The sequence below is a fragment of the Nomascus leucogenys genome, chromosome 18, assembly GCF_006542625.1.
Source record: "Nomascus leucogenys isolate Asia chromosome 18, Asia_NLE_v1, whole genome shotgun sequence".
Lineage (NCBI taxonomy): Eukaryota > Metazoa > Chordata > Mammalia > Primates > Hylobatidae > Nomascus > Nomascus leucogenys.
In genome coordinates this window covers 87854660-87879248 of record NC_044398.1, presented here as the reverse complement: position 1 = coordinate 87879248, position 24589 = coordinate 87854660, and the positions used below count along the sequence as shown (strand labels likewise).

The 24589-nt window shown below is 46.2% G+C and overlaps 1 protein-coding gene across 2 annotated transcripts in view; it reads left to right on the top strand.

Annotated features, from left to right (window-relative positions):
• NDE1 (nudE neurodevelopment protein 1) overlaps positions 1–24327 on the top strand; it is a 58291-nt gene extending 33964 nt beyond the window's left edge. For both annotated transcript variants that reach the window (XM_030798039.1, XM_030798038.1), the window contains exons 5-9: positions 11451–11587; positions 15206–15385; positions 18590–18681; positions 21141–21292; positions 23820–24327. In XM_030798039.1, the coding sequence (XP_030653899.1) occupies positions 11451–11587; positions 15206–15385; positions 18590–18681; positions 21141–21292; positions 23820–23913 (655 nt within the window). In that variant the 3' untranslated portion in view covers positions 23914–24327. The remainder of the gene's footprint in view (positions 1–11450; positions 11588–15205; positions 15386–18589; positions 18682–21140; positions 21293–23819) is intronic.
• The last annotated feature ends 262 nt before the right edge of the window (positions 24328–24589 follow it).

Genomic DNA, 24589 nt, shown 5'->3' with positions numbered 1-24589 from the left:
CAGGCGAGCCTTACCAGGGGAAATGCTATTTAGGCTAAGACCAGAGGAATGAGTAGCCATGATCCCAGGAGGGGTGTGAGACAAGAACATTCCAGACAGAACACCAAGCCTGTGCTAAGCCCCTAGTGGGAAGGAAGCTTGTTCAAAGAACAGTTGTTTTTTTGTTTTGTTTTTTTTTTTTTTTTTTTTTTTTTTTTTTTTTTTTGAGACGGGGAGTTTCTGTCGCCAGGCTGGAGTACAGTGGCGTGATTTCAGCTCACTACAACCCCTGCCTCCTGGGTTCAAGCAATTCTCATGCCTCAGGCTCCTGAGTAGCTGGAATTACAGGCACCTGCCACCACACCTCCCTAATTTTTGTATCTTTAGTAGGGATGGGGTCTTGCCATGTTGGCCAGGCTGGTCTCAAACTCCTCAGCCTCCAAAGTGCTGTGATTACAGGTGTGAGCCACCGCGCCCAGCCCAGTGATTGTTAACTGATGTTCTGTGGTTTAGCAGAATGATAATGACTAACATTTACAGAAAAATTACTCTGAGCCAAGCAGTTTTTTTTGGATAAGAACACTTGCTTTTAAAAAATTTATATATGAATTATATACAGTGAAGTCGCAGATGTGGCTGGGCACGGTGGCTCACGCCTGTAATCCCAGTGCTTTGGGAGGCTGAGGCGGGCAGATCACGAGGTCAGGAGATCGAGACCATCCTGGCTAACACGGTGAAACTCCGTCTCTACTAAAAATACAAAAAATTAGCCAGGCTTGGTGGTGGGCACCTGTAGTCCCAGCTACTCGGGAGGCTGAGGCAGGATAATGACGTGAACCGCGAAGGCGAAGCGTGCAGTGAGCTGAGATTGCGCCACTGCACTCCAGCCTGGGTGACAGAGCGAGACTCTGTCTCAAAAACAAAAAAAAGCAAAAAACAAAAAAAGCACAGATGTTTTTTCTTTTTTATTTTTAGGGGTCTTGCTCTGTTACCCAGGCTAGAGGGCAGTGGTGCCAACATAGTGCATTGCAGCCTCAAACTCCTCGGAGCAAGTGATCCTCCTGCCTCAGCCTCCCCAAATTTTGGAATTACTGGCATGAGCCACCGCACCGGCCTCCTCAAAGAGTTTTTTTCTGCCCCATTCTTTTTCTCCTGTCCGTCTGGGACACCATCTGTACACATAACCTTTTTATATTGTCAGGTTCCTAAGGCTCTCTTTTTTTTTTCCCTAATTATTTTGTCTTCATTTTTCAAATTGAATAATTTCTGTTTATCCAGTTTCAAGTTGATAGATGCCCTCTTGTCTCTCCAATCTGCCATTAAAGCCGATGAAATGTTGAATTTTCAATATATTGTATTTTCAGATGTAGGATTTGCGTTTGTTCTTTTATAATTTCTGTTCTATTGAGGTTTCTTGACATCCTTGAGCATAATTGTAAGAGCTGCTTTGAGGTCCTTTTGTGCAGTTTTCAACATCTGGGTCACATTTTCTTTATACTCCACACATTCAGTAACTTTGGGGTTGTATTGTAGGCAGTGTGAGTGGTGTTTCCCACAGACTATTAGTTTTTTCTTTTCTTTTTTTTTTTTAAGACAGTCTTGCTCTGTCGCCCAGGCTGGAGTGCAGTGGTGTGATCTCTGCTCACTGCAGCTTCCACCTCCCAGATTCAAGTGATTCTCCTGCCTCAACCTCTGGAGTAGCTGGGATTACAGATGTGTGTTACCACACCCGGCTAATTTTCGTATTTTTAGTAGAGATGGAATTTCGCTGTGTTGGCCAATCTGGTCTCAAACTCCTGACCTGAGGTGATCTGCCTGCCTCAGTCTCCGAAAGTGCTGTGATTAGGGGCTTGAGCCACCATACCCAGCCAGAGATGATGAATTCTTTCATGTTCTTGATTTATTTGGTTTTCTTAGATGGTTTACTTGGCTGAGCTTACAGCCTAAATTCTGTCTCCCCTTTGATGGGCAGTAGCTGAAATCTCTTTGCTTTTTTTTAGCCGTAACTGGGCTGCTTTGTGTCTGCTCTGTGCACGTGTGGTTCGGGGGAGGCCAGAGATGTGGGAAGATACTATATTCAGAATGTGGGGGGGGGGCCATGGTGATAGATTTCTATCCCTGGAGCTTTAGGCAAAAATCTTGTAAAGATGCAGACTTCACCCAGTCTTGTTCTGTTTTTCTAAGCGTTTTCCAGTTCCTGCCAATGCACTGAGATCGTTGTTGTAAACATTTTACTCAGAATTTATACAAGGTTTGATCTGATACAGGTTCCCTTGTCCTTACCAGAAGTGGAAATTCCTTTCTTGTCAATCTGTAGGAGTTCTTTGCATATATATGTTTTTTGAGATGGAGTCTTGCTCTGTCTCCTAGGCTGGAGCTGCAGTGCAGTGGTGTGATCTCAGGTTACTGCAACCGCTGCCTTCCTGCTTCAAGTGTTTCTCCTGCCTCAGCCTCCCAAGTAGCTGGGATTACAGGCGCCCCCCCACCACGCCTGGCTAATTTTTGTATTTTTAGTAGAGATGGAGTTTTGCCACATTGGAGTGGCTGGTCTCGAACTCCTGACCTCAAGTGATGTACCTGCCTCAGCTTCCCAAAGTGCTGGGTTTACAGGCATGAGCCACTGTGCCTGGCCCTTAGTATATTTTTACTACTAATCTTTTCTCCTTCATTGAAAATAATTTTTTCCAGGGTAATCTTTTGTCTGTTGACTTTGTCTGTGGTATCATTTTCCATACAAATATTTCCTTTTTTCTCTTTTGAAAAAAATTTTTTTATACGTATATTTTTCATTTTTAGGTCATCAGTTATGTCTTTTTTAAAATATCTTCTAGTTTTGCAGACTTCACTGGGGAAGTCTCCTTGGATCTTGATTGTTCATGTGTGTTTTCTTTTTTTTTTTTTGCAATATTTTTTAATTGTTTAATTTTTTGTATCCTTATTTCTTAATCTGCAGTGAATTTATTTTTGTATCTAGTATAAGATACAAGTTCAATTTTATTTTCTTTAGGTGGATAGCCCAGTTGTGCCAGCACTATTAAACACACTGTCTTTTTTTTTTTTTTTTTTTGGAGACTGGGCCTCGCTCCATTGCTCAGAGTCGAGTGCCATGGTGCAATTACAGCTCACTGGAGCCTTGACCTCCTGGGGCAAGTGATTCTCCCACCTCAGCCTCCTGAGTAGCTGGGACTATAGGCATGTGCCACCACACCTGGCTCATTTTTGTATTTTTTGTAGATACAGGGTTTCTCCATGTTGCCCAGGCTGGTCTCAAAGTCCTGGGCTCGGTCTGCCTGCCTTGGCCTCCCAAAGTGCTGGGATTACAGGTGTGAGTGACCAAGCCCAGCCAAACAGTCTTTTTTCACTGAATTGAACTGAGCGCTCGTGTTAAACTCACATATATTCTGGGATCTAATTCTGGATTATCTATTTTCATCCAGTGTACAATTTGTGAATTATGATACCAGTACCGTCATGACTTGATGACTTGATTACCCTGGCTTCACATACAATAGCATAAGATACTATAGATTTCATATGTAAAGCCACATTCTGACTTCTGGCAAACCACTGGCATACCATCATTTCCACCTCTATGTCATTGATCAAAGCAAATCAAATGACCAAGCTAAGTCAAAGGGTGGGTAAGTACTTTCTACCCACAATGAGGCCATGGCAAGGGTGTGGACACAGGGAGGAGTGAAGAATCAGGGTCAATGATGCAGTCTACCCAAAGAGGTAGTAGTACATCCACACGGTTCAAAAATAATATACAAAGGGGTTGGCGTTTCTTTAATAATTCAAGCAAATAAAAAGACATTACCCCCCCAACGTTTTTTTCTTCCTCAGAAGAGCATCCTACACACACTGTTGTACATCTTGCTTTTTCACATAACAATAGAGCTTGAATATCGTTCCTTATTAGGACAGAACATTCTTTGTTTTTGTTTTTGTTTTTTTTTCAAATACATAATATTCTATTGTATGGTTGGTATTGAATAATACCCTAGTAATTTAGTCCCCCATGGATGGATATCTGTTGTATTTCTGTTCTTTTGCAGTGATAAGCGTTGTGGTAATGAACAGCCTTGCACGATGGATATCTGTAGGCTAAATTCCCAGAAGTGAAATTGCTAGGTCAGAGGATATACGCGTATGTCATTTTGATAGATATTGCTCAGTTATTTATATGGTTGTACAAGTTTACATTCTCACTAGCTATATATGTGAGTCCCTGTTTCCCAAATAGCTTCACTAATAGAGTGGTTTTCAAACTTTAGACTTCTGCTAATTGAAAAGGTAAGAAATAAGTGCATTTCTGAGTTCATTGTCATATGCTTAAGAGCTGTTTGACTTCCTTCTTTAGGAACTCTGTTGATCTTGGCGTGCATATATATGTGTGTGTATGTATGTATATGTGTGTGTGTGTGTGTGTGTATATATATATATATATATATATAATTTTTTTTTTTTTTTTTTTTTTTTTTTTTTTGAGACTGAGTCTTGCTCTGTCACCCATGCTAGGGTGCAGTGGTGTGATCGCGGCTCACTGCAACCTCCGCCTCCCAGGTTCAAGCAATTCTCCTGCCTCACCCTCTTGAGTAGCTGGGATTACAGGTGGGTGCCACCACGCCCGGCTGATTTTTGTATTTTTAGTAGAGATGAGGTTTCACCATGTTGGTCAGGCTGGCCTCACACTCCTGACCTTGTGATCTGCTCGCCTCGGCCTCCCAAAGTGTTGGGATTACAGGGGTGAGCCACTGTGCCTGGCTAGCCTTTATTTTTTTGAGATGGAGTATTGCTCTGTCGCCCAGGCTGGAGTGCAATGGCATGATCTTAGCTCACTACAACCTCCGCCTCCTGGGTTTAAGCAATTCTCCTGTATCAGCCTCCCAAGTAGCTGGGATTACAGGTGCCTGCCACCATGCCTGGCTAATTTTTGTATTTTTAGTAGAGAAGGGGTTTCGCTATGTTGGTGAGGCTGATCTTGAACTCCCGACCTCAGATGATCTGCCTGCCTCGGCCTCCCAAAGTGCTGGGATTACAGGCATAAGCCACCATGCCCAGCTGACCTTGGCCTAATTTTTATTTTTATTTTTTTTTTGAGACGGAGTTTTGCTCTTGTTGCCCAGGCTGGAGTGCTGTGGCACGATTTCGGCTCACCGCAACCTCCACCTCCCAAGTTCAAGCGATTCTCCTGCCTTAACCTTCTCAGTAGCTGGGATTACAGGCATGCACCACCACGCCCAGCTAATTTTGTATTTTTAGTAGAGATGAGGTTTCGCCATGTTAGTCAGGCTGATCTTGAACTCCTGACCTCAGGTGATCTGCCCACCTCGGCCTCCCAAAGTGCTGGGATTATAGGCGTGAGCCACCATGCCCGGCCCTTGGCATATTTTAAAATTGGGTTGTTCGTTGTTTTTTTTTTCCATGATTTCTAGGAGATTTTTTTATATTTGTCTGTGACATGAATGGACAGTATTGGGAGTTTGTCATTTGTTTCCAGCTTTGTCTGATGTATATTTTATTATACAGAAGTTATTTGTTTTATTTTGAGTCAGTCTTGCCCTATGGCCCAGGCTGGAGTGCAGGTGCACGATCTCAGCTCACTGCAACCTCCTGCCTCCCAGGTTCAAGCGATTCTCGTGCCTCAGCCTCCTGAGTAGCTGGGATTACAGGCGCCCACCACCATGCCTGGCTAATTTTTGTATTTTTAGCGGAGATGGGGTTTCACCATGTTTGCCGGGCTGGTATTTGATTTTTTTGTAGTCAGATTTCTTAGTCATAGTTAGAAGGGCCTTGTGCACTCCAAGGTTTATAAAGCAATTAGCCTGTGTTTTCTTCTAGTATTTTTATTTTTTCTTCCTTTTCTATTTTTATTTTTGTGCTAAACATGCATTTTTTTTTTGAGACGGAGTCTTGCTCTGTCGCCCAGGCTGGAGTGCAGTGGCGCAATCTCGGCTCACTGCAAGCTCCGCCTCCCGGGTTCACGCCATTCTCCTGCCTCAGTGTCTCCGAGTAGCTGGGACTACAGGCGCCCGCCACCACGCCCGGCTAATTTTTTGTATTTTTAATAGAGACGGGGTTTCACCGTGGTCTCGACCTCCTGACCTCGTGATCTGCCCGCCTCGGCCTCCCAAAGTGCTGAGATTACAAGCGTGAGCCACCGCGCCCGGCCTTAAACATGCATTATTTTTGTTAATACAATTTGGCCAAATGCTGAATAGTTTAGTGTTAAAAATCAGATGAGGTAGAAGCCCAGTTCACCGTTATAGAATCAATAAAGTTCTAGGGCACCAAAGTTTTATATATTTGTTTTGAGACAAGGTCTCTCTCTGTCGCCCCTGCTGGAGTGCAGTGGCAGGATCACCTCAGCCTCCCCAGCAGCTGGGACTACAGGCATGTGCCACTATGACTGGCTAATTTGTGTATTCTTTGTAAAGACTGGGTTTCTGCATGTTGCCCAGGCTGCAAAGCTTTATTTTAAAGACTTGAAAATGTTACAGTTTTGTGCAAGTTTAATAGTTATGTTTAGAACGTTTGACAGTCTTCTCCAAGAACAAGAGTTTCTCAGCACCATCAGCTGTTTGATTGCTCTCATGGTCCTTCTATACGTCCCTAAAACGAAACTACTCACTTTTAACTGAGGAGAGGCACTTTGTATAAGAATAACCTTGAAAAGTGTGCAGGACCTAATTGGAAATAACTAAAAATTAAATACATTTTCTAAAGGTCACTTTGTTTCATATGAGTACTAAGATGCCAAAAAGTTTTACAGAAATTCAAATAGATTTAATCTAGTTTTACTCTTTTTCATAGATTTTTCATTTTATTTTATTTATTTTAGAGACAGAGTCTGGCTCTGTAGCCCAGGCTGGAGTGCAGTGGTGCGATCTCAGCTGACTGCAGCCTCCCTCCCAGTTTCAAATGATTTTTCTGCCTCAGCCTCTCAAGTAGCTGGGACTACATGCATGCGCCATTATGCCCGGCTAATTTTTCTATTTTTAGTAGAGATGGGGGTCTCACCATGGTCCTGACCTCAAGTGATCCACCCACCTCGGCCTCCCAAAGTGCTGGGATTATAGCCGTTAGCTCTCACACCCAATCCAACTTACAAATTTTATTTTAAAGAGATGGGGTCATACTGTGTTTCCCAGGCTGGTCTCAAACTCCTGGACTCAATCTTCCCATCTTGGCTTGCCAAAGCGTTGAGATTACAGGCATGAGCCACTGTGCCCAGTCAATTCCATGGACTTTTAAAGCATTTTTTGGCTCGAAAAGGATATGTTCTTAGTTATCTGTAGTATATCTCTTAATATTCATATTTACTGAAAATCTGTTTCCCTATTCAAATATTTTCAGGTTCTCAATAACTACATGAAATTAACAGCTTTCATAGTCACAAATTATTGCAATCTTTTGCTGTTACACTAAATATGCTTTTTTTTTTTTTTTTTTTTTTTTTAAATAGAGTCTAGCTGTGTTGGCCAGGCTGGAGGGCAGTGGCACAGTCTCGGCTCACTGCAACCTCTGCCTCCCAGGTTCATGCCATTCTCCTGCCTCAGCCTCCCTAGTACCTGGGACAACAGGCACCCGCTACCATGCCCGGCTAATTTTTTTGTATTTTTAGTAGAGATGGGGTTTCACCGTGTTAGCCAAGATGGTCTGGATTTCCTGACCTTGTGATCCACCCGCCTTAACCTCCCAAAGTGCTGGGATTACAGGCACTAAATATGCTTTTATACATTAGTAGAAGGAATTTCAACATATAAAATACATAAAGCAATTTTCACTCCATTTACAACTATCATGCTGACCTTTATTTGAAAGTAAATACTCACACCAGATGAGATAGCTCATGCCTGTAATCTGTCATCTTAGTACTTTGGGAGGCTGAGGCTTGAGGATTGCTTGAGCCCAGGAGTTTGAGGCCATCCTGGGCAACATAGACTCCCGTCTCTAGAAACAAATATAAAAACTAGCCAGATATGGTAGCTTGTGCCTGTGGTCACAACTGCTCGGGAGGTTGAGATAAGAAGGTGAAAGGATTGCTGGGTGCATTGGCTCATGCCTGTAATCCCAGCATTGGGAGGCCGAGGCAGGCGGATAACCTGAGGTTAGGAGTCGGAGACCAGCCTGACAAACATGGTGAAAACCTGTCTCTACTAAAAATGCAAAAATTAGCCAGGCATGGTGGCAGGCACCTGTAATCCCAGCTATTTGATAGGCTGAGGCAGGAGAATTGCTTGAATCCGAGAGGCGGAGGTTGCAATGAGCTGAGATTGTGCCATTGCGCTCCAGCCTGGGCAACAGTGAGACTTCATCTCAAAAAAAAAAAAAAAAAAAAGGTGAAAGGATGACTTAAACCTAGGGTGTTGAGGTTGCAGGGAAATTCAGAAATGCCACTGAAGGGCCAGGCGTGATGGCCCACACCTATAATCCCAGCACTTTGGGAGGCAGAAGCAGATGCATCACCTGAGATTGGGAGTTAGAGACCAGCGTGGCCAACATGGTGGAATGCTGTCTCTACTAAAAATACAAAAATTAGCAGGATGTGGTGGCGTGTGCCTGTAATCCCAGCTGCTTGGGAGGCTGAGACAGAAGAATCATTTGAACCCGGGAGGTGGAGGTGGCACTCCGCCTGGTTGAGCACCACTGCACTTCAGCCTGGGTGACAAGAGCGAAACTCCATCTAAAAAAAAAAAAAGCCACTGAAGCTGGTCCCCAGTTCCCTAGCATTCCAGAAGCAAAATAGATTTTGACCAAATAATGAGTTACAATTTTCGATTCAGTTGGAGTATGAGGTACGAATCTAATAATTTTTTCCTGGTAGGTACCCAGTGGTCCCTAAAACTAGAACTGAACCTGCCATCTTTCTGCCAATGATGTGTCATCCACCTTTATTATAAATTAAACTCTTGTCTGTTTCTGGACCTTTGGTTCCTTTGTTCTTACAACCATTGATTCTTCATTGTTGAGGCTTTATAGTAGTGTGTTCTGACTCTCTGGTAGAGCTAGTTCCCTGATCTCTTTTACAGAGCTCTTCTGATCATTCTTGTTTCATTGTCACAGGATCTTTCAAATCAGTCCAATTTATTCCCCCAGTAGAAACCTATTAAGACGGTGTTAAATTTATCAGTTTAACTTGTAGAGAATTAATTTCTGCGTGATATTGGGTCTTCCTCTTTATATACTCAGTATGTCTGCATTTCTGCAAGCTTTCTGTACTCTACATATTATTATGTGAATATTTTATCTTTTTTGTTTGATATGTCAACTTTAGGGTTGTTTAACTGTTTCTGGTATTGTACTCCAAATTATTATCCCTTTGTTGTTGGTAGTAGTGTGTTTTTTGTTTTTGAGACAGGGTCTGGCACTGTTACCCAGGCTGGAGTGCAGTGGCATAATCATGGCTTACTGTACCCTTGAATTCCTGGGCTCAAGCAATCTTCCTACCTCAGCCTCTGAGTAGCTGGGACTACAGGCACGCATCCTGCACAGCTAATTTTTTTCTTTTTGTAGAGACAGTGTCTCTCTATATTACCCAGGCTGGTCTTGAACCCTGGGCCTCAAGTGGTCCTCCCACCTTGGCCTCCCGAAGTGCTGGGATTATAGGCATGAACCACTGTGCCTGTCCCTTTGTTGTTTTTAATTGTTACTGTGGTGACTTTATCCTATCCACTACTTCTAAAGACCCCGTGAGGGTAGGTACTTGTATTACTCCATCCAGACCTAGTAGGATATGTTGAATAAATGAACTGATGGAGCCATTAAGCAGTGCAGTTATTAATTTGGTGATTGAAGGAACTGAGGATGAAGGAGATCAAGTTGCCCAATGATACTCAGTGAGTTCTAGGTGGAGGAGGAGCTGGGTGTTAACTCCTGGGTTCCTCTCCAAACACGTACTTCTAACCACTGTGGGATAGAGTTAGCAGGATGTGAAAGGTCTGGGGACAGACACAGCGTCAATAATAAAAATTGCTGACATTTATAGATGTGTGCTTATGTGTAAAACATCTGTTGTGTGCTTCCTGTAGGATTTTTTTTTTTTTTTTTTTTGGAAACATTCTCACTCTGTTGCCTAAGCTGGAGTGCAGTGGTGTGATCTCAGCTCACTGCAACATCCACGTTATGGGTTCAAGCGATTCTCCTGCCTCACCCTCCCGAGCAGCTGGGACTACACATGTGCAACATCATGCCTGGCTAATTTTTGTATTTTTAGTAGAGATGAGGTTTCACCACGTTGGCCAGGCTGGTCTTGAACTCCTGACCTCAAGTGATCTGCCCACCTCAGCCTCCCAAAGTGCTGGGATTACAGGCGTGAGCCACCGTGCCTGGCCTGTATGACTTCTTGCCACCCCTCCCCCACCACAACCCTGCATGAAGGTACTGTTATCTACTACCCTTGCTTTGCAAGAGAGAAAACTGAGGTGCAGAGAAGGTGGTTTTCCAAGAATTAAAACATTGTTTTCTTACAGCACTTGGCAGTGCCTTTACCACAGCGTCTATGCCTTTCACAAGAAGTGGTTGTGAGCAGGGCAGCTGGGCTGGTACTGGGCATTTTGAACTTCCACTGAGAGGTTAAATATGATGTCTTCTACCTGCCTAAGTGCATCTTATGCCCGGCACAGTGGCTCATGCCTGTAATCTCAGTAACTCAGGAGGCTGAGGCGGGAGGCTTGCTTGAGCCCAAGAGTTTGAAATTGCAGTGAGCTCCGATTGTACCACTGCACTTCGGCCTGAGAGACACAGCAAAACTCTGTGTCTTAAAAAAAAATCATGTTATCGTATGTGTTTATTAGGTTATTATTATTATTTTGAGATGGAGTCTCACTTTGTTGTCTAGGCTGGAGTGCAGTGGCTCAATCTCGGCTCACTACAACCTCTGCTTCCTGGTAGTTCTCCCATCTCAGCCTCCCAAGTAGCTGGGATTTGATTACACTACAACTGGCTAATTTTTGTATTTTTCGTAGAGACGGGGTTTTGCCATTTGACCAAGCTGGCCAGGCTGGTCTTGAACTCCTGACCTCAGGTCATCCACCTCCCTCGGCCTCCCAAAGTGCTGGGATTACAGGCATGAGCCACCATGCCCAGTCATATTAGATTATTTTTAATGCTGGTTGGCATTGCGAGCTTGCAAGAGAAGACAGAGCGTACTGCTCTTCTCAAACCACCAAATGCCACATGCAGTCCTGATAGGGCTTTGGCTTATTGCTGACTGCTGTGTGGGCAGCATCTTATTTAGTCCTCACGACAGCCTTGTGCACCCCAAGAGCTATGATGAGTCCCATTCTGCAGGTGAAGAGCCCATGCCCCAGGGGGTTAAGGGACTCGGCCTGCTCTGTGGCATCTAGGAAGTTTGGGGCTGGGACTTGTGCCCAGGTGTGTCTGACCCTTCACACCTCCTGGATCCGCGGTGCTGAAGGGATGTCGCGGTTTGTCCTCTTGGATAACTCTGCTTTTCTCTTCCCCAGCGCCACGATCATGTCTCTCGAAGACTTTGAGCAGCGCTTGAATCAGGCCATCGAAAGAAATGCCTTCCTGGAAAGTGAACTTGATGAAAAAGAGAATCTCCTGGAATCTGTTCAGAGACTGAAGGATGAAGCCAGAGGTCAGGAGGCCTTGGTGTCTTCACCAGCATGGTCCCGTCTCCCTACCTGAGCAACATCTTGTCCCACAACCTCTCCCAGCATTATCTTTACAGGGACCTTGCACCCTGCTCTGCACCCAGGCTGTCTAGTCAGAGGGTGTCGGACTGCACCGGGCAGACTCTTGGCCTTGGGCCCTGGCTGGAGCTGAGAACAGTCAGACATCCAACCTTGTAAGGGCAGGGCCCCTTATGGTTGTTTAGAGAAATAGCTTTGGGGTTCACAGATGAAGTCCTTGTATTGGGTTTCTGCCTCTGGGCAGCAGAATTTATTTCCAGAAAGATGCTTCCTGGTCTGTAATTCACAAACACAGCAGACCACCCTGATGCTCAGTAGGAACAGAAGAGTTTTGTGGGGAGAGCCTGGCACAGTGGCTCACACCTGTAATCCCAGCACTTTGGGAGGCCAAGGATCTCTTGAGCCCAGGAGTTCGAGACCAGCCTGGGACTGGTGGGACTCCATTTTTACAAAAACATTTAAAGATTAGCTGGGTGTGGTGGCATGTGCCTGTAGTCCCAGCTACTCAGGAAGCCAAGGTGGGATGATTGCTTGAGCCCAGGAGGTGGAGCCTGCAGTGAGCTATGATGGCATCAGTGTACTCCAGCCTGGGTGACAGAATGAGACCCTCTCTCTTAAGAAGAAAAGATTTTGTGGGGAGAAATTTCTGGTGGAATTGCTAGCTAGCGTATTATTTTTGTGACTTGATGGCAACCGATATATTTGGCTTAGAACTTTGAAACCTCGTCAGCATTTGCCCTTTAGCGGTTGGCACTTCCAGAGGTAGAATGTTCAAACTGTAATGAGGCATTTGGCCAGGCACAGTGGTTCACACCTGTAATCCCAGCACTTTGGGAGGCTGAGGCAGGCGGATCACCTGAGCTCAGGAGTTCGAGACCAGCCTGGACAACATAGAGAAACCCCATCTCTACTAAAAATAGAAAACATTAGCAGGGCATGGTGGTGGGTGCCTGTAATCCCAGCTGCTCAGGAGGCTGAGGCATGAGAATTGCTTGAACCTGGGAGATGGAAGTTGCAGTGAGCCAAAATTGCACCACTGCACTCCAGCCTGGGTGATAGAGTGAGACACTGTCTCAAAAAAAAAAAAAAAAAAAAAAAAATTTGTTAGTGGATTGTCCAAGAAGTTGTTTTTATCCTTTTTTTTTTTTTTTTTTTTTTGAGATGGCGTCTTGCTCTGTTGTCCAGGCTGGAGTGTGGTGGTGCTATCTCTGCTCGCTGCAACCTCCGCCTCCCGGGTTCAAGTGATTCTCCTGCCTCAGCCTCCTGAGTAGCTGGGACTACAGGTGTGCGCCACCATGCCTGGCTAATTTTTATATTTTTAATAGAGACGAGGTTTCACCATGTTGGCCAGGCTGGTCTTGAACTCCTGACCTCAGGTGATCTGCCTACCTCGGCCTCCCAAAGTGCTGGGATTACAGGGGTGAGTCACCGTTACTGGCCCAATTAATTGTTTATAACGTCAGTTTGCTTTCTAATGTGTAACCAATAGGTGGGGGATTAAAAAGGAAAAATTCCTAAGTTTAATAAAGTAGTTGTTCCTAGATGCCCATCAGTAATGAAGTGGTTAAATGAAGTACATAGATTTATTTTGTGAAATGTTAAACAATTGTTAAAATGAACAATAGATAGAAATCTTGTGGTAGAAAGATTGCGAAGACTAGGCACCGTGGCTGATGCCTGTAATCTCCGTGCTTTGAGAGATGGACGCAAGAGGATTGCTTGAGCCTAGGAGTTCAAGATGAGCCTGGACAACATAGCGAGACCCCATCTCTAACAAAAATGAAAAGTGTAAAAATTAGCTCGGCCTGGTGGCATATGTCTGTAGTCCCAGCTACTTAGAAGGCTGAAGTGGGAGGATGACTTGAGCCCAGGAGTTCAAGGTTACATTGAGCTATGATTGTGCCACCGCACCCCAGCCTGGGTGACTGAGTCAGACCCTGTCTGTAAACAAAGAACATTGCCAAGATGTACCACTGAAGGGGGGAGAGTAAGTCATACACAGGACAACATATTGTATGTTTCCAGTAATGCTTTTTGAATAAAAAATTTTCCTATTTTATGCTCAATAGATACATACGTATGTATAAAGTTTATGTTTGAAAATGGAGAGAACAGCTGGGTGCAGTGGCTCACACCTGTAATCCCAGCGCTTTGGGAGGCCAAGGTGGGTGGATCACCTGAGGTCAGGAGTTCGAGAAGAGCCTGGACAACATGGTGAAACCCTGTCTCTGTTGAATACAAAAAAAAATTAGCCAGGCATGGTGGTGTGTGCCTGTAATCCCAGCTACTTGGGAGACTGAGGCGGGAGAATCACTTGAACCTGGGAGGCAGATGTTGCAGTGAGCCGAGACTGTGCCATTGCACTCCGGCCTAGGCAACAGAGTGAAACTCCATCTCAAAAAAAAAAAAAAAAAAATTCAGAGAACAATGGTTGAAAAGCCCTTTCACATGTTATGGTGATTATGAGTGAGGAGGAGCGTTTGGGGATAGTCTGGAAAGCATACTTTATTTTTGAGACAGTCTCGCTCTGTCACACAGGCTGGAGTGCAGTGGTGTGATCTCAGCTCACTGCAATCTCGATCCCCCGGGCTCAAGCGATTGTCCTGCCTCAGCCTCCCAAGCAGCTGGGACTACAGATGCACGCCACCATGCATGGCTAATATTTTGTATTTTTAATAGAGATGGGGTTTTGCCATGTTGGCCTGTAAAGTCCTGACCTCAAACGATCCTCCCACCTTGACCTCTCAGAGTGCTGGGATACTGCGTCCGGCCTCTTCTTTTTTTTTTTTTTTTTTTTTTTTGAGCCAGAGGCCTCACTCTGTCGCCAAGGCCGGAGTGGCAGAATGAGGGTTCACTGCAGCCTCGACCTCCTGGATTAATGTGATTCTTGGACCTCAGCCTCCCAAAGTGTTGAGATTACAGGCATGAGCCCCTGCTCCCAGGCATACTTCCATTTAGTATTCTAAATACGCTGCTATGTTGGAATTGTTTTTTCAATAATAAAAGCATTAGTGTGTCACTGTCATAGCTTTTTAAAAATTTGAAACCATTTTGTTAGTCAAGAGAAAAATCCTGTAGAGTTCCAAGTCTGCTAGGCAAGGTCCTGCAGGTTTCCCTTTATTTGGGGTTTCTAGCTGGAGTGTTTCACCCCAGTAGGTCTTTTTTCTGACCAGTGTCTACTGTTGAACGTCTCTACCTGCGTCCCACCAACTTTAAGCAAGGACTTAAATTCTCTTTTTGTTTTTTGAGATGGAGTCTTGCTCTTGTCACCGAGACTGGAGTGCACTGGAGCAATCTCAGCTCACTGCCACCCTGGCCTCCCAGGTTCAAATGTTTGTCATGGCTCATCCTCCTGAGTAGCTGATTACAGGTGCCCGCCACCATGCCAGGCTCATTTTTATATTTTCAATAGAGATGAGGGTTCACCATGTTGGTCAGGGTGGTCTCGAGCTCCTGACCTCAGGCGATCCACCTGCCTTGGCCTCCCAAAGTGCTGGCATTATAAACATGAGCCACTGCGCCTGGCCAAGGACTTGAATTCCTGAATCCTTTTCCTGGCACAGATTTGCGGCAGGAACTGGCTGTGCAGCAGAAGCAGGAGAAACCCAGGACCCCCATGCCCAGCTCAGTGGAAGCTGAGAGGACAGACACAGCTGTGCAGGCCACGGGCTCCGTGCCGTCCACGCCCATCGCTCACCGAGGACCCAGCTCAAGTTTAAACACACCTGGGAGCTTCAGACGTGGTAAGGGGAGTGGGAATTGGAAGATTTTCTCGGTTCACAAAGCGTTTCTGGGTAAGAATCTGGGGTGGGTCTTGGGGGTGTGATGACTTGCACCAGGCTCAGAGCCTGATTTGCTCTCAGGCTTTGAGCAGAGAGTAGACTGGGATGTTCCTGGGGATGGGCATTGAGATCAGTGAGGACTGGGTGTGAGGCAGTAGTGGAGTCTGATGAAATAGGAAATGGAAACCCCACCCAGAGGGAGTGGCTGCCATTCTGCAGCTACAAGGAATGGCCCTTCATCTGCAGCTTTTTCCATTCTTCAAAGCCAGAAATCCTCCTTTTTTGTTGTTTTTTGAGACAGGATCTCACTCTGTTGCCCAGGCTGGAGTGCAGTGACGTGATCTTGGCTCACTGCAACCTCTGCATCCTGGGCTCAAGTGATTCTCCCACCTTATCCTCCGGAGTAGCTGGGACTAAAGGCGCGCACCACCACATCTGGCTAACTTTTGTATTTTAGGTGGAGAGACAGTCTTGCCATGTCGCCCAGGCTGGTATCAAATTCCTGGACTCAAGTGATCCACCCGCCTTGGCTGATCCCAAAGTGCTGGGATTACAGGCGTGAGCCACTGCACCTGGCCAAAAATCCTCTTTTTGAATGTAAAACCTCCCAAATTTGAAATGTCACTGACCAAATACAAAAAAGTAAAAAGCATTCTGTGGGTTTGGTAATACATCCACCGAGAGCTAGACTCAGTGTAACCTGTGCTGCGTGGGCAGAAAAAAAGAATCTGGGTTCTCACCCCAGCCCCTCTGCCAACAGCTTCCGATCAGGCCTTTTACAGCAGATATTAATAACAGTTAAGGGGTGCTCAGTGTGTGCTGGCCACCCTGCAGCCTTCGCCGCGGGCCCAGGATGCAGGTGCTGTCCCCATTTGATGAAAGTGAGGCCCTGAGTTAAGCAGAGTCATGAAGCAATTGAATGGCGGATGGTTTGGGATTCAGACCCAGGGAGGCAGGCTCCAGGGCTTACCCTACCATCTACTGCCTTATCCCTTAGCTTGTCACCTGGGCATGAAGAGACCAGTGAGACTTCTAGAATCCCAGTGTAGAGCCCTTTTGTTTAGTTTTGTTGAGATGGAGTTTCGCTCTCTTGCCCAGGCTGGATTGCAATAGTGTGATCTTGGCTCACTGCAACCCCCTCCTCCCGGGTTCAAGTGATTCTCCTGCCTCAGCCTCCCGAGTAAGCTTGGATTACAGGCACCTACCACCATGCCTGGCTAATCTTGTATTTTTAGTAGAGACGAGGTTTTACCATGTTGGCTGGGCTGGTCTCAAACTCCTGACCTCAGGTGATCCGCCTGCCTGACCGTCTGAAAGTGGTGGTATTACAGGTGTGAGCTGCTGTGCCTGGCCCCAGCCTAGAAGCATTTTGCCTTTATTTGCATTTATTTCATTTTTTTAGAGACATAGTCTTGGTCTGTGGCCCAGGCTGGAGTGCAGTGGTGCAATCATAGCTCACTGCAGCCTCCAACTCCTGGGCTCCAGTGATCCTCCTGCCTCAGCCTCCTGAGTAGCTGGGACTAGAGGTATGCAACTCCATGCCTGGCTATGTTCCATACTTTTATATGCATGTAGCTCACCTGGAGATCTTGGTAGAATGTACCTCAGATCAAGTGGGTCTTGGGTGGGGCCTGAAAAATTTTTTTTTTTTTTTGAGACTGAGTCTTTCTCTGTCGGCCAGGCTGGAGTGCAGTGGCATGATCTTGGCTCCCTGCAGCCTCTGCCTCCTGGATTCAAGCGATTCTCATGCCTCAGCCTCCCGAGTAGCTGGGATTACAGGCACCTGTTACCATGCCCAGCTAATTTTGTATTTTTAGTAGAGACAAGATTTTGCCATGTTGGCCAGGCTGGTCTTGAACTCCTGACCTCAGCTGATCGACCTGCCTTGGCCTCCGAAAGCACTGGGATTACAAGTGTGAGCTAATGTGCCTGGCCTACAGATTCTGCATTTCTTTTTTTTTTTTTTTTTTTTTTTTTTTTGAGACGGAGTCTTGCTCTGTCGCCCAGGCTGGAGTGCAGTGGCACAATCTCGGCTCACTGCAAGCTCCACCTCCCGGGTTCAAGCCATTCTCCTGCCTCAGCCTCCCGAGTAGCTGGGACTACAGGCACCCACCACCACGCCTGGCTAATTTTTTTTTTTGTATTTTTTTTTTAGTAGAGACGGGGTTTCACTGTGTTAGCCAGGATGGTCTTGATCTCCTGACCTCGTGATCCGCCTGCCTCGGCCTCCGAAAGTGCTGGGATTACAGGTGTGAGCCACTGCGCCCAGCCTTGAGATTCTGCATTTCTAACAGTTCTCACGTGCTGCTGGTGCATGGACCCCACTTGGAGAAGAGAGGCTCTGCAGAGCTGGACCCTTATAAAGCTGGATCATCCTGTCTATAGTTCTTGTGTCTATCACAGATGTCATTATGTTAATTAACTACATGGATTTTCTACAATTTCAGAAGGATTTGTTTTGGGTTTGTTTAAAAAGACTAACGTGGCTGGGCACGGTGGCTCATGCCTGTAAATACCAGCCCTTTGGGCGGCTGAGGTGGGAGGATTGCTTGAGACCAGGAGTTCATGATCAGCCTGGGCAACATAGTGAGACCCTGTCTCTATTAAAATTTTTTTTAAAGGCTAGGCATGGTGGCTCATGCCTGTAATCCCAGCACTTTTGGAGGCCAAGGTGGGCAGATCATTTGAGGTCAGGAGTTCGAGACCAGCCTGGACAACGTGGTGAAACTCTGTCTCTACTAAAAATACAAAAATTAGCCAGGTGTGGTGGCACATGGCTGTAATCCCAGCTACTCAAGATGCCAAGGCAGGAGAATCACTTGATTGAACCTGGGAGGTGCGGAGGTTGTAGTGAGCCAAGATCACATCGCTGCACTCCAGTCTGGGTGACGGAGCAAGACAACGTCTAAAGAAAAAAAATTTTTTTTTTAAAGACTAATATGTAAAAATAAATACTTGTTGCAGTCATCACAAGGACTTGAAAAATTGGTTGTTATATGGGCCTTGGGTGTGTGATGCGGTTAACTACAGAAAGAAATAGGGTAGCTTTTGGGATCCGAGGAAAGGCGTCAGCATCCCTCCCGTCCTGTGGTTTTGGATCTAGAGATAGTGCACAGACATGACTATAGGTTGGTGAATTATATGCTCTTCCCTTCGCACACCCAGGCCTGGACGACTCCACCGGCGGGACCCCCCTCACACCTGCGGCCCGGATATCAGCCCTCAACATTGTGGGAGACCTACTGCGGAAAGTCGGGGTGAGACCATACTTTACTGGCGTTTGATGCCTTCCTGCCTGTCTTACAGGATGTGTGAAGAGGGGGTTGATCTAGTTCCTTCCCTCTCTTCTTTTTTTCTTTTTTTAAGAGACAGGGTCTTGCTCTGTTGCCCAGGCTGGAGTGTAGTGGTACGATCACAACTCACTGCAGCCTCGAACTCCTGGGCTCAAGCGATCCTCCCACCTTAGCTTCCTGAGGATCTTGGACCACAGGTGGGCGCCACCATGCCTGGCTGATAATTTCATTTTTTGTAGTAATGGTAGTATCGCTGTGTTGCCCAGGCTGGTCTTAAACTCCTGGCCTCAAGTGATCCTCCCAGGTTGGCCTCCCAAAGTTTTGGGATTACAGGCATGAGCCAACGCGTCTGGCCCCTTTCATAGCAATGTGGTGAGTTTTAGGTGTGGCTGCTTGTTCAGCATCCCTGGGAATCCTTAGAGCTTCCTGTGGGAGTTACTGCCACACACTCAGAGCTCTCACTCGAAGCCCTGCTCTAAACCCTATGTATGTCTCTTTCCTTTTGCCATTTTTCTTCTAGGAAATTTGGGAAATTAGGGTGATATCTGTGTTTTTTCCTTAACTCGAAAAAACTGAGGAGCACTTGGAAACTACCATCTCATTTGGCCAGGTGCAGTGGCTCATACCTGTAATCCTAGTGCTTTGGGAGGCCAAGGTGGGAGGATCACTTGAGCTCAGGAGTTTGACACCGCCCGGGCAACATGGTGAAACCCCCTGCCCCAACTTGGCCTCTACAAAATGCAAAAATTAGCTAGGCCTGGTGGTGCACACTGGTGGTCCAGCTACTCAGGAGGCAGAGAGGTGGAAGGATTGCTTGAGCCTGGGAGGTTGAGGCTGAGTGAGCTGAGATTGCAACACTGCACTTCATTCTGGATGACAGCACGACGTTGTCTCAGAAAAGAAAAAAACTGCTGCTTTTTTTTTTTTTTGGTTTGTTTCTCGGGGTTTAAGAGAATCTTGACACTTTGGGAGACTGAGATGGGTGGATCACCTGAGGTCAGGAATTCAAGACCAGCCTGGCCAACGTGGTGAAACCCCATCTCTACTAAAAATACAAAAATTAGCCGGGAATGGCGGTGGGCACCTGTACTCCCAGCTACTCAGCTTATGCAGGAAAATTGCTTGAATCTGGGAGGCGGAGGTTGCAGTGAGCTGAGATCGCACCACTGGGTGACAGAGTGAGACTTGGTCTCAAAAAAAAAAAAAAAAAAAAAAAATCTTAAAGCCTAGGGCAAAGAACTTGGCCTTTCAGCTTTTATGTTAATTACAGGGAGGGATCCTTTTGTGCTTAAGTAAAAACATAGGTATTCTTTGTAGTTTATTTTTAAAAATAACGCCTAGAAGGCCACATAATTTAATTCCTACCAAGTTGTCACTGTACACAGTGTATTCATAGCTACAACTTAATAGAAGCTTGCAACTCATTTCTTTTATGTTTTTACTTCTGGCTTTTGGCTGTCTGGTTTGCTATTCTAGAAGCAGGTCTGCGTTTCAGTATTTAGCCTAGTTGGAGTATAGAGAAGTCTGGGGTGCTGTCAGTGTCCTTTTGGTTTCCTCAGGGTCTGTTGTAGCCAGACCAAGTCCTTATCAAACTTCCTGCCATTCTGCAGAGGTTTAACAAGGTAAACCAAAGAGTGAAGGATTCCAGAAGTGGATTTCCTATTTCCTACGAGCGGAGTTGGATAATTGGTAGGTTAGTGATTTTTCCAGAAAGCTCCCATTTTTTAAAATTCTTTGTAATTAAAAAAAATTTTTTTTTTGTTTGCCAAGCATGATTGTGCATAGTCCTAGCTATTCAGGAGGCTGAGGTGGGAGGATAGCTTGAGCCTGGGAGGTCGAGGCTGCAGTGAGCTGTGATGTTTTTCCAGGAAGCTCCCAAAGATTTTTAAAAATTTTTTGTAATTAAAAAAAATTTTTTGCATTAAAATTTTTTGTTATTAGCTGGGCATGATTGTGGACGCCTATAATCCCAGCTGCTCAGGAGGCTGAGGTGGGAGGGATTGGTTGAGCCTGCAGTGAGCTGTGATCTCACCAGTACACTCCAGCCTGGGTGACACAGGGAGACCTTGTCTAAAAAAGTAAAAAAAAAAAAAAAAAAAAAAAAAAAAATTAACTGGGATGGGATCTTACTTTGTGGCCCAGGCTGGTCTCAAACTCCTGACGTCAAACCATCCTCCTGCCTTGGCCTCCCAGAGTGCTGGGATTATATGTATGAGCCATTGTGCCCAGCCAGCTCCCAAATACTTAAGGTGCTTGGTTCTGAGACTGGCATATACATTGGATTCCTCCTGGGGTCCCACCTTGGAATTCCAGTCCACAACAGTTGGGAACCACTGTCTGAGGTTCGTTCTTCTGTACGGGCTCCAGTAAGACAGAATAGTCCTTGCTTATAACTTGAGAGATAAAAGCGTATTTCTCTCCAGGCACTGGAGTCCAAACTCGCTTCTTGCCGGAACCTCGTGTACGATCAGTCCCCAAACCGAACAGGTGGCCCGGCCTCTGGGCGGAGCAGCAAGAACAGAGATGGCGGTGAGAGATGGCCAAGCAGCACCAGCGTGCCTTTGGGTGATAAGGGGTCAGTACCTTCTAATAAACCTCTCGCTGGTGGGGAGAACCCACCTGCCCCAGGCAAGAGACACTCGCCCCCAGCCCACAGCCATGTGTCTTTTTAAATTACAGGATTATTTCAGCAAACCTTATCCTCTCCTCTGCTCCCTGCAGGAAGCGTTAGGTGGTGTCTTGTGGCTTGAACAAAGGGCTAGAGAGAAGGTCTTGTTTTGTGAGACAGGGTCTCACTCTGTCACCCAGGCTAGAATACGATGGCAGGATCATGGCTCACCCTCTGCCTCCCAGCTCAAATGATCCTCCCCACCTCAGTCCCCCGAGTAGCTGGGAGTATACGTGCGTGTCACCATGCCCAGCTAATTTTTTGTATTTTTTCTAGAGACAGGGTTTTGCCATGTTGCCGAGTTTGGTCTCAAATTCTGAGCTTCAGGCGATCCTCACCCTTCATCCTCCCAAAGTGCTGCGACGACAAGTGTGGGCTACCATGCCTGGCCAAGAAGGTCATTTTTATCATTTGATTCTACAGCTGCTACTCATGGTTACACTCTGAGAATGTCCTGTGTAAAGCCCTTATTTGGGCCAGGTGTGGTGATGCTCACCTGTAATCCCAGCAGTCTGGGAGGCCAAGGCAGGTGGATCACTTGAGGTCAGGAGTTCAAAACCAGTCTGGGCAACATTGGTAAAACCCCATGTCCACCAAAAAAATAGAAAAATGAGCCAGGCATATCGCATGTGCCTATAGTCCCAGCTACTCAGGAGGCTGAGGAAGGAGAATCACTTGAACCCTGGAGGCAGAGATTGCAGTGAGCCAAAATTGTGCCTCTGCACAGCAGCCTGGGTGACAGAGCAAGACTCCATATCAAAAAGTTAATTAATTAATTAAATAAAAATAAAGCCCTTATTTGGGGAATTGAGTATCAATCACGGCTCTGCTTTCCCTGAAGATTTTTTTTTTTTTTTGTGAGATGGAGTCTTGCTCTGTCACCCAGGCTGGAGTGCAGTGGCACGATCCTAGCTCACTGCAACCTCTGCCTCCCAGGTCTAAGCAATTCTCCTGCCTCAGCCTCCTGAGTAGCTGGGATTACAGGCATGTGCCACCACGCCCAGCTAATTTTTTTTGTATTTTTAGTAGAGACGGGGTTTCACCGTGTTAGGATGGTCTTGATCTGATGACTTTGTGATCCACCCACCTTGGCCTCCCAAAGTGCTGGGATTACAGGCGTGAGCCACTGCAACCAGCCCTTTTTTTTTCTTTTTAAATCTGTAGAACCTTTGAGAAACTGGCACTAACTTCTAGCCATACTATGTTCCTGAAACCAGCCACCTGATGGGACAGGGCAGATCTGACCTCTAACAGTGTCATTAATTTTCTTCCTTAAAGAAAATCAGGGCCAGGCGCACTGGCTCACATTTGTAATCCCAGCACTTTGGGAGGCAGAGGTGGGTGGATCACTTGAGGCCAGGAGTTCACAAGACCAAACTGGGCAACATGGTGAAACCCTATCTGTACGAAAAATACGAAAATTAGCTGGGCATGGTGGCAGATGCCTGTAGTCCCAGCTACTTGGGTGGCTAAGGCACAAGAATCACTTGAACCCAGGAGGCGGAGGTTGTAGTGAGCCAAGATTGCACCACTGCACTCCAGTCTGGGCAACTGAGTGAGACTCTTTTCTCAAAAAAAAATTTAATTTTTGTTTTTTTTTTCTTTCTGCGAGACAGGGTTTTGCTGTGTCGCCCAGGCTGCAGTGCAGTGGTGCGACCATAGCTCACTGCAGCCTCATCTTCCTGGGCTCAAGCCATCTTCCTGCCTCAGCCTCCCAAGTAGCTGGGGCTACAGGTGGACACCACCACCCCTGGCTAATTTTTTTTATGTTTTATGGAAACAGTCTTGCTATGTTGCCCAGACTGGTCTCAAACCTGGCTTTGAGTTTGAGAATATACCTCTTGAGACTGCAGTCTGCTTCTCATTGAGATTTCTAGAGGTGAATTTTTTGATTAATTTTCCAGGTGATCCTCCCACCTTGGCCTCCCAAGTGCTGGGGATTACAAGTGTGAGCCATCATGCCTGGCCTAAGTTTTTTTTTTTTTTTTTTGAGACACGGTCTCACTCTGTCACCCAGGCTAGACTGCAGTGGCGTGATCTCGGCTCACTGCAGCCTCCGCCTCCTGGGCTCAAGCTATCCTCCCACCTCAGCCTCCCAAGTAGCTGGGACTACACATGCAGGCCACCACACCCAGCTAATTTTTGTTTGCATTTTTTGTAGAGACAGGGTCTCATTATGTTGCCCAGGCTGTAAAACAAATAGGTAAGAGATGGATTTTTCTAGTGGGTCTGAGACTGGGCGTTTTGTGTGACCTTGGAATCTGAGAGCCAGGTAGCCAGTGTCCTCTTCTTCATTTCACAGGAGAGAAAATTGAGGCCCTGTGAGACCCTGCTCCTGACTCTTGATGTTCACCCTTATAACTCTTTGGGCCCCGGTGCTAGCCAGTTTGTCACAGCTGTCATGTCAGCTTAATTTGGTTTGCTCTGTCTGAAGGTTGGGGAAGCGCCTGGAATTTGGGAAGCCGCCTTCACACATGTCTTCATCGCCGCTGCCATCAGCCCAAGGGGTAGTCAAGATGTTGCTTTAGGAAAACCACGGAAGCTGAAGCTCTTGGTGTCGGTGCAGGAGTCGTTACCCTTTGTCATCTTTTTATACTAGGTTTTTGTTTCAAGTTAGTTTGAGAAATAAGAGCAGTCACCATAGTTAGTTAGCTTTGCGGCCCAAGCCAGTGACCGAGGCCATCACCTGTGCTCTGGGGTTTGTCCCTGGGAAATGTCTCCTCATCCTTGCCTGCCACTGTGTGCATTGCAAAGAGGGACAAAAGGGGCTCTCTGGGAAGGGCTCTAAGGTGCCGGTGATGAGGCTACCCTGTTTTTGTTTTTGAGATAGAGTCTCGCTCTGTTGCCCAGGCTGGAGTGTGGCGGTGTGATCTCAGCTCACTGCAGCCTCCGCCTACCAAGTTCAAGCGAGTCTCTTATCTCAGCTTCCCAAGTAGCTAGGACTACAGGAGTGTGCCACTACACCCACTAATTTTGTATTTTTAGTGAGAAACGGGGTTTCACCATGTTGGCCAGGCTGGTCTTGAACTCCTGGCCTCAAGTGATACTTCACCTCAGCCTCCCAGAGTGCTGGAATTACAGGCGTGAGCCACCGTGCCTGGCCCCTGATTGGTCTTGACAGGTGTTTTTAATGTCCCAAGTCTCCTTAAATGTGGGATGGAGCTTCTCTCAGAGGCTCTTCCCCCAGCCCCCAACCGGCTGGAA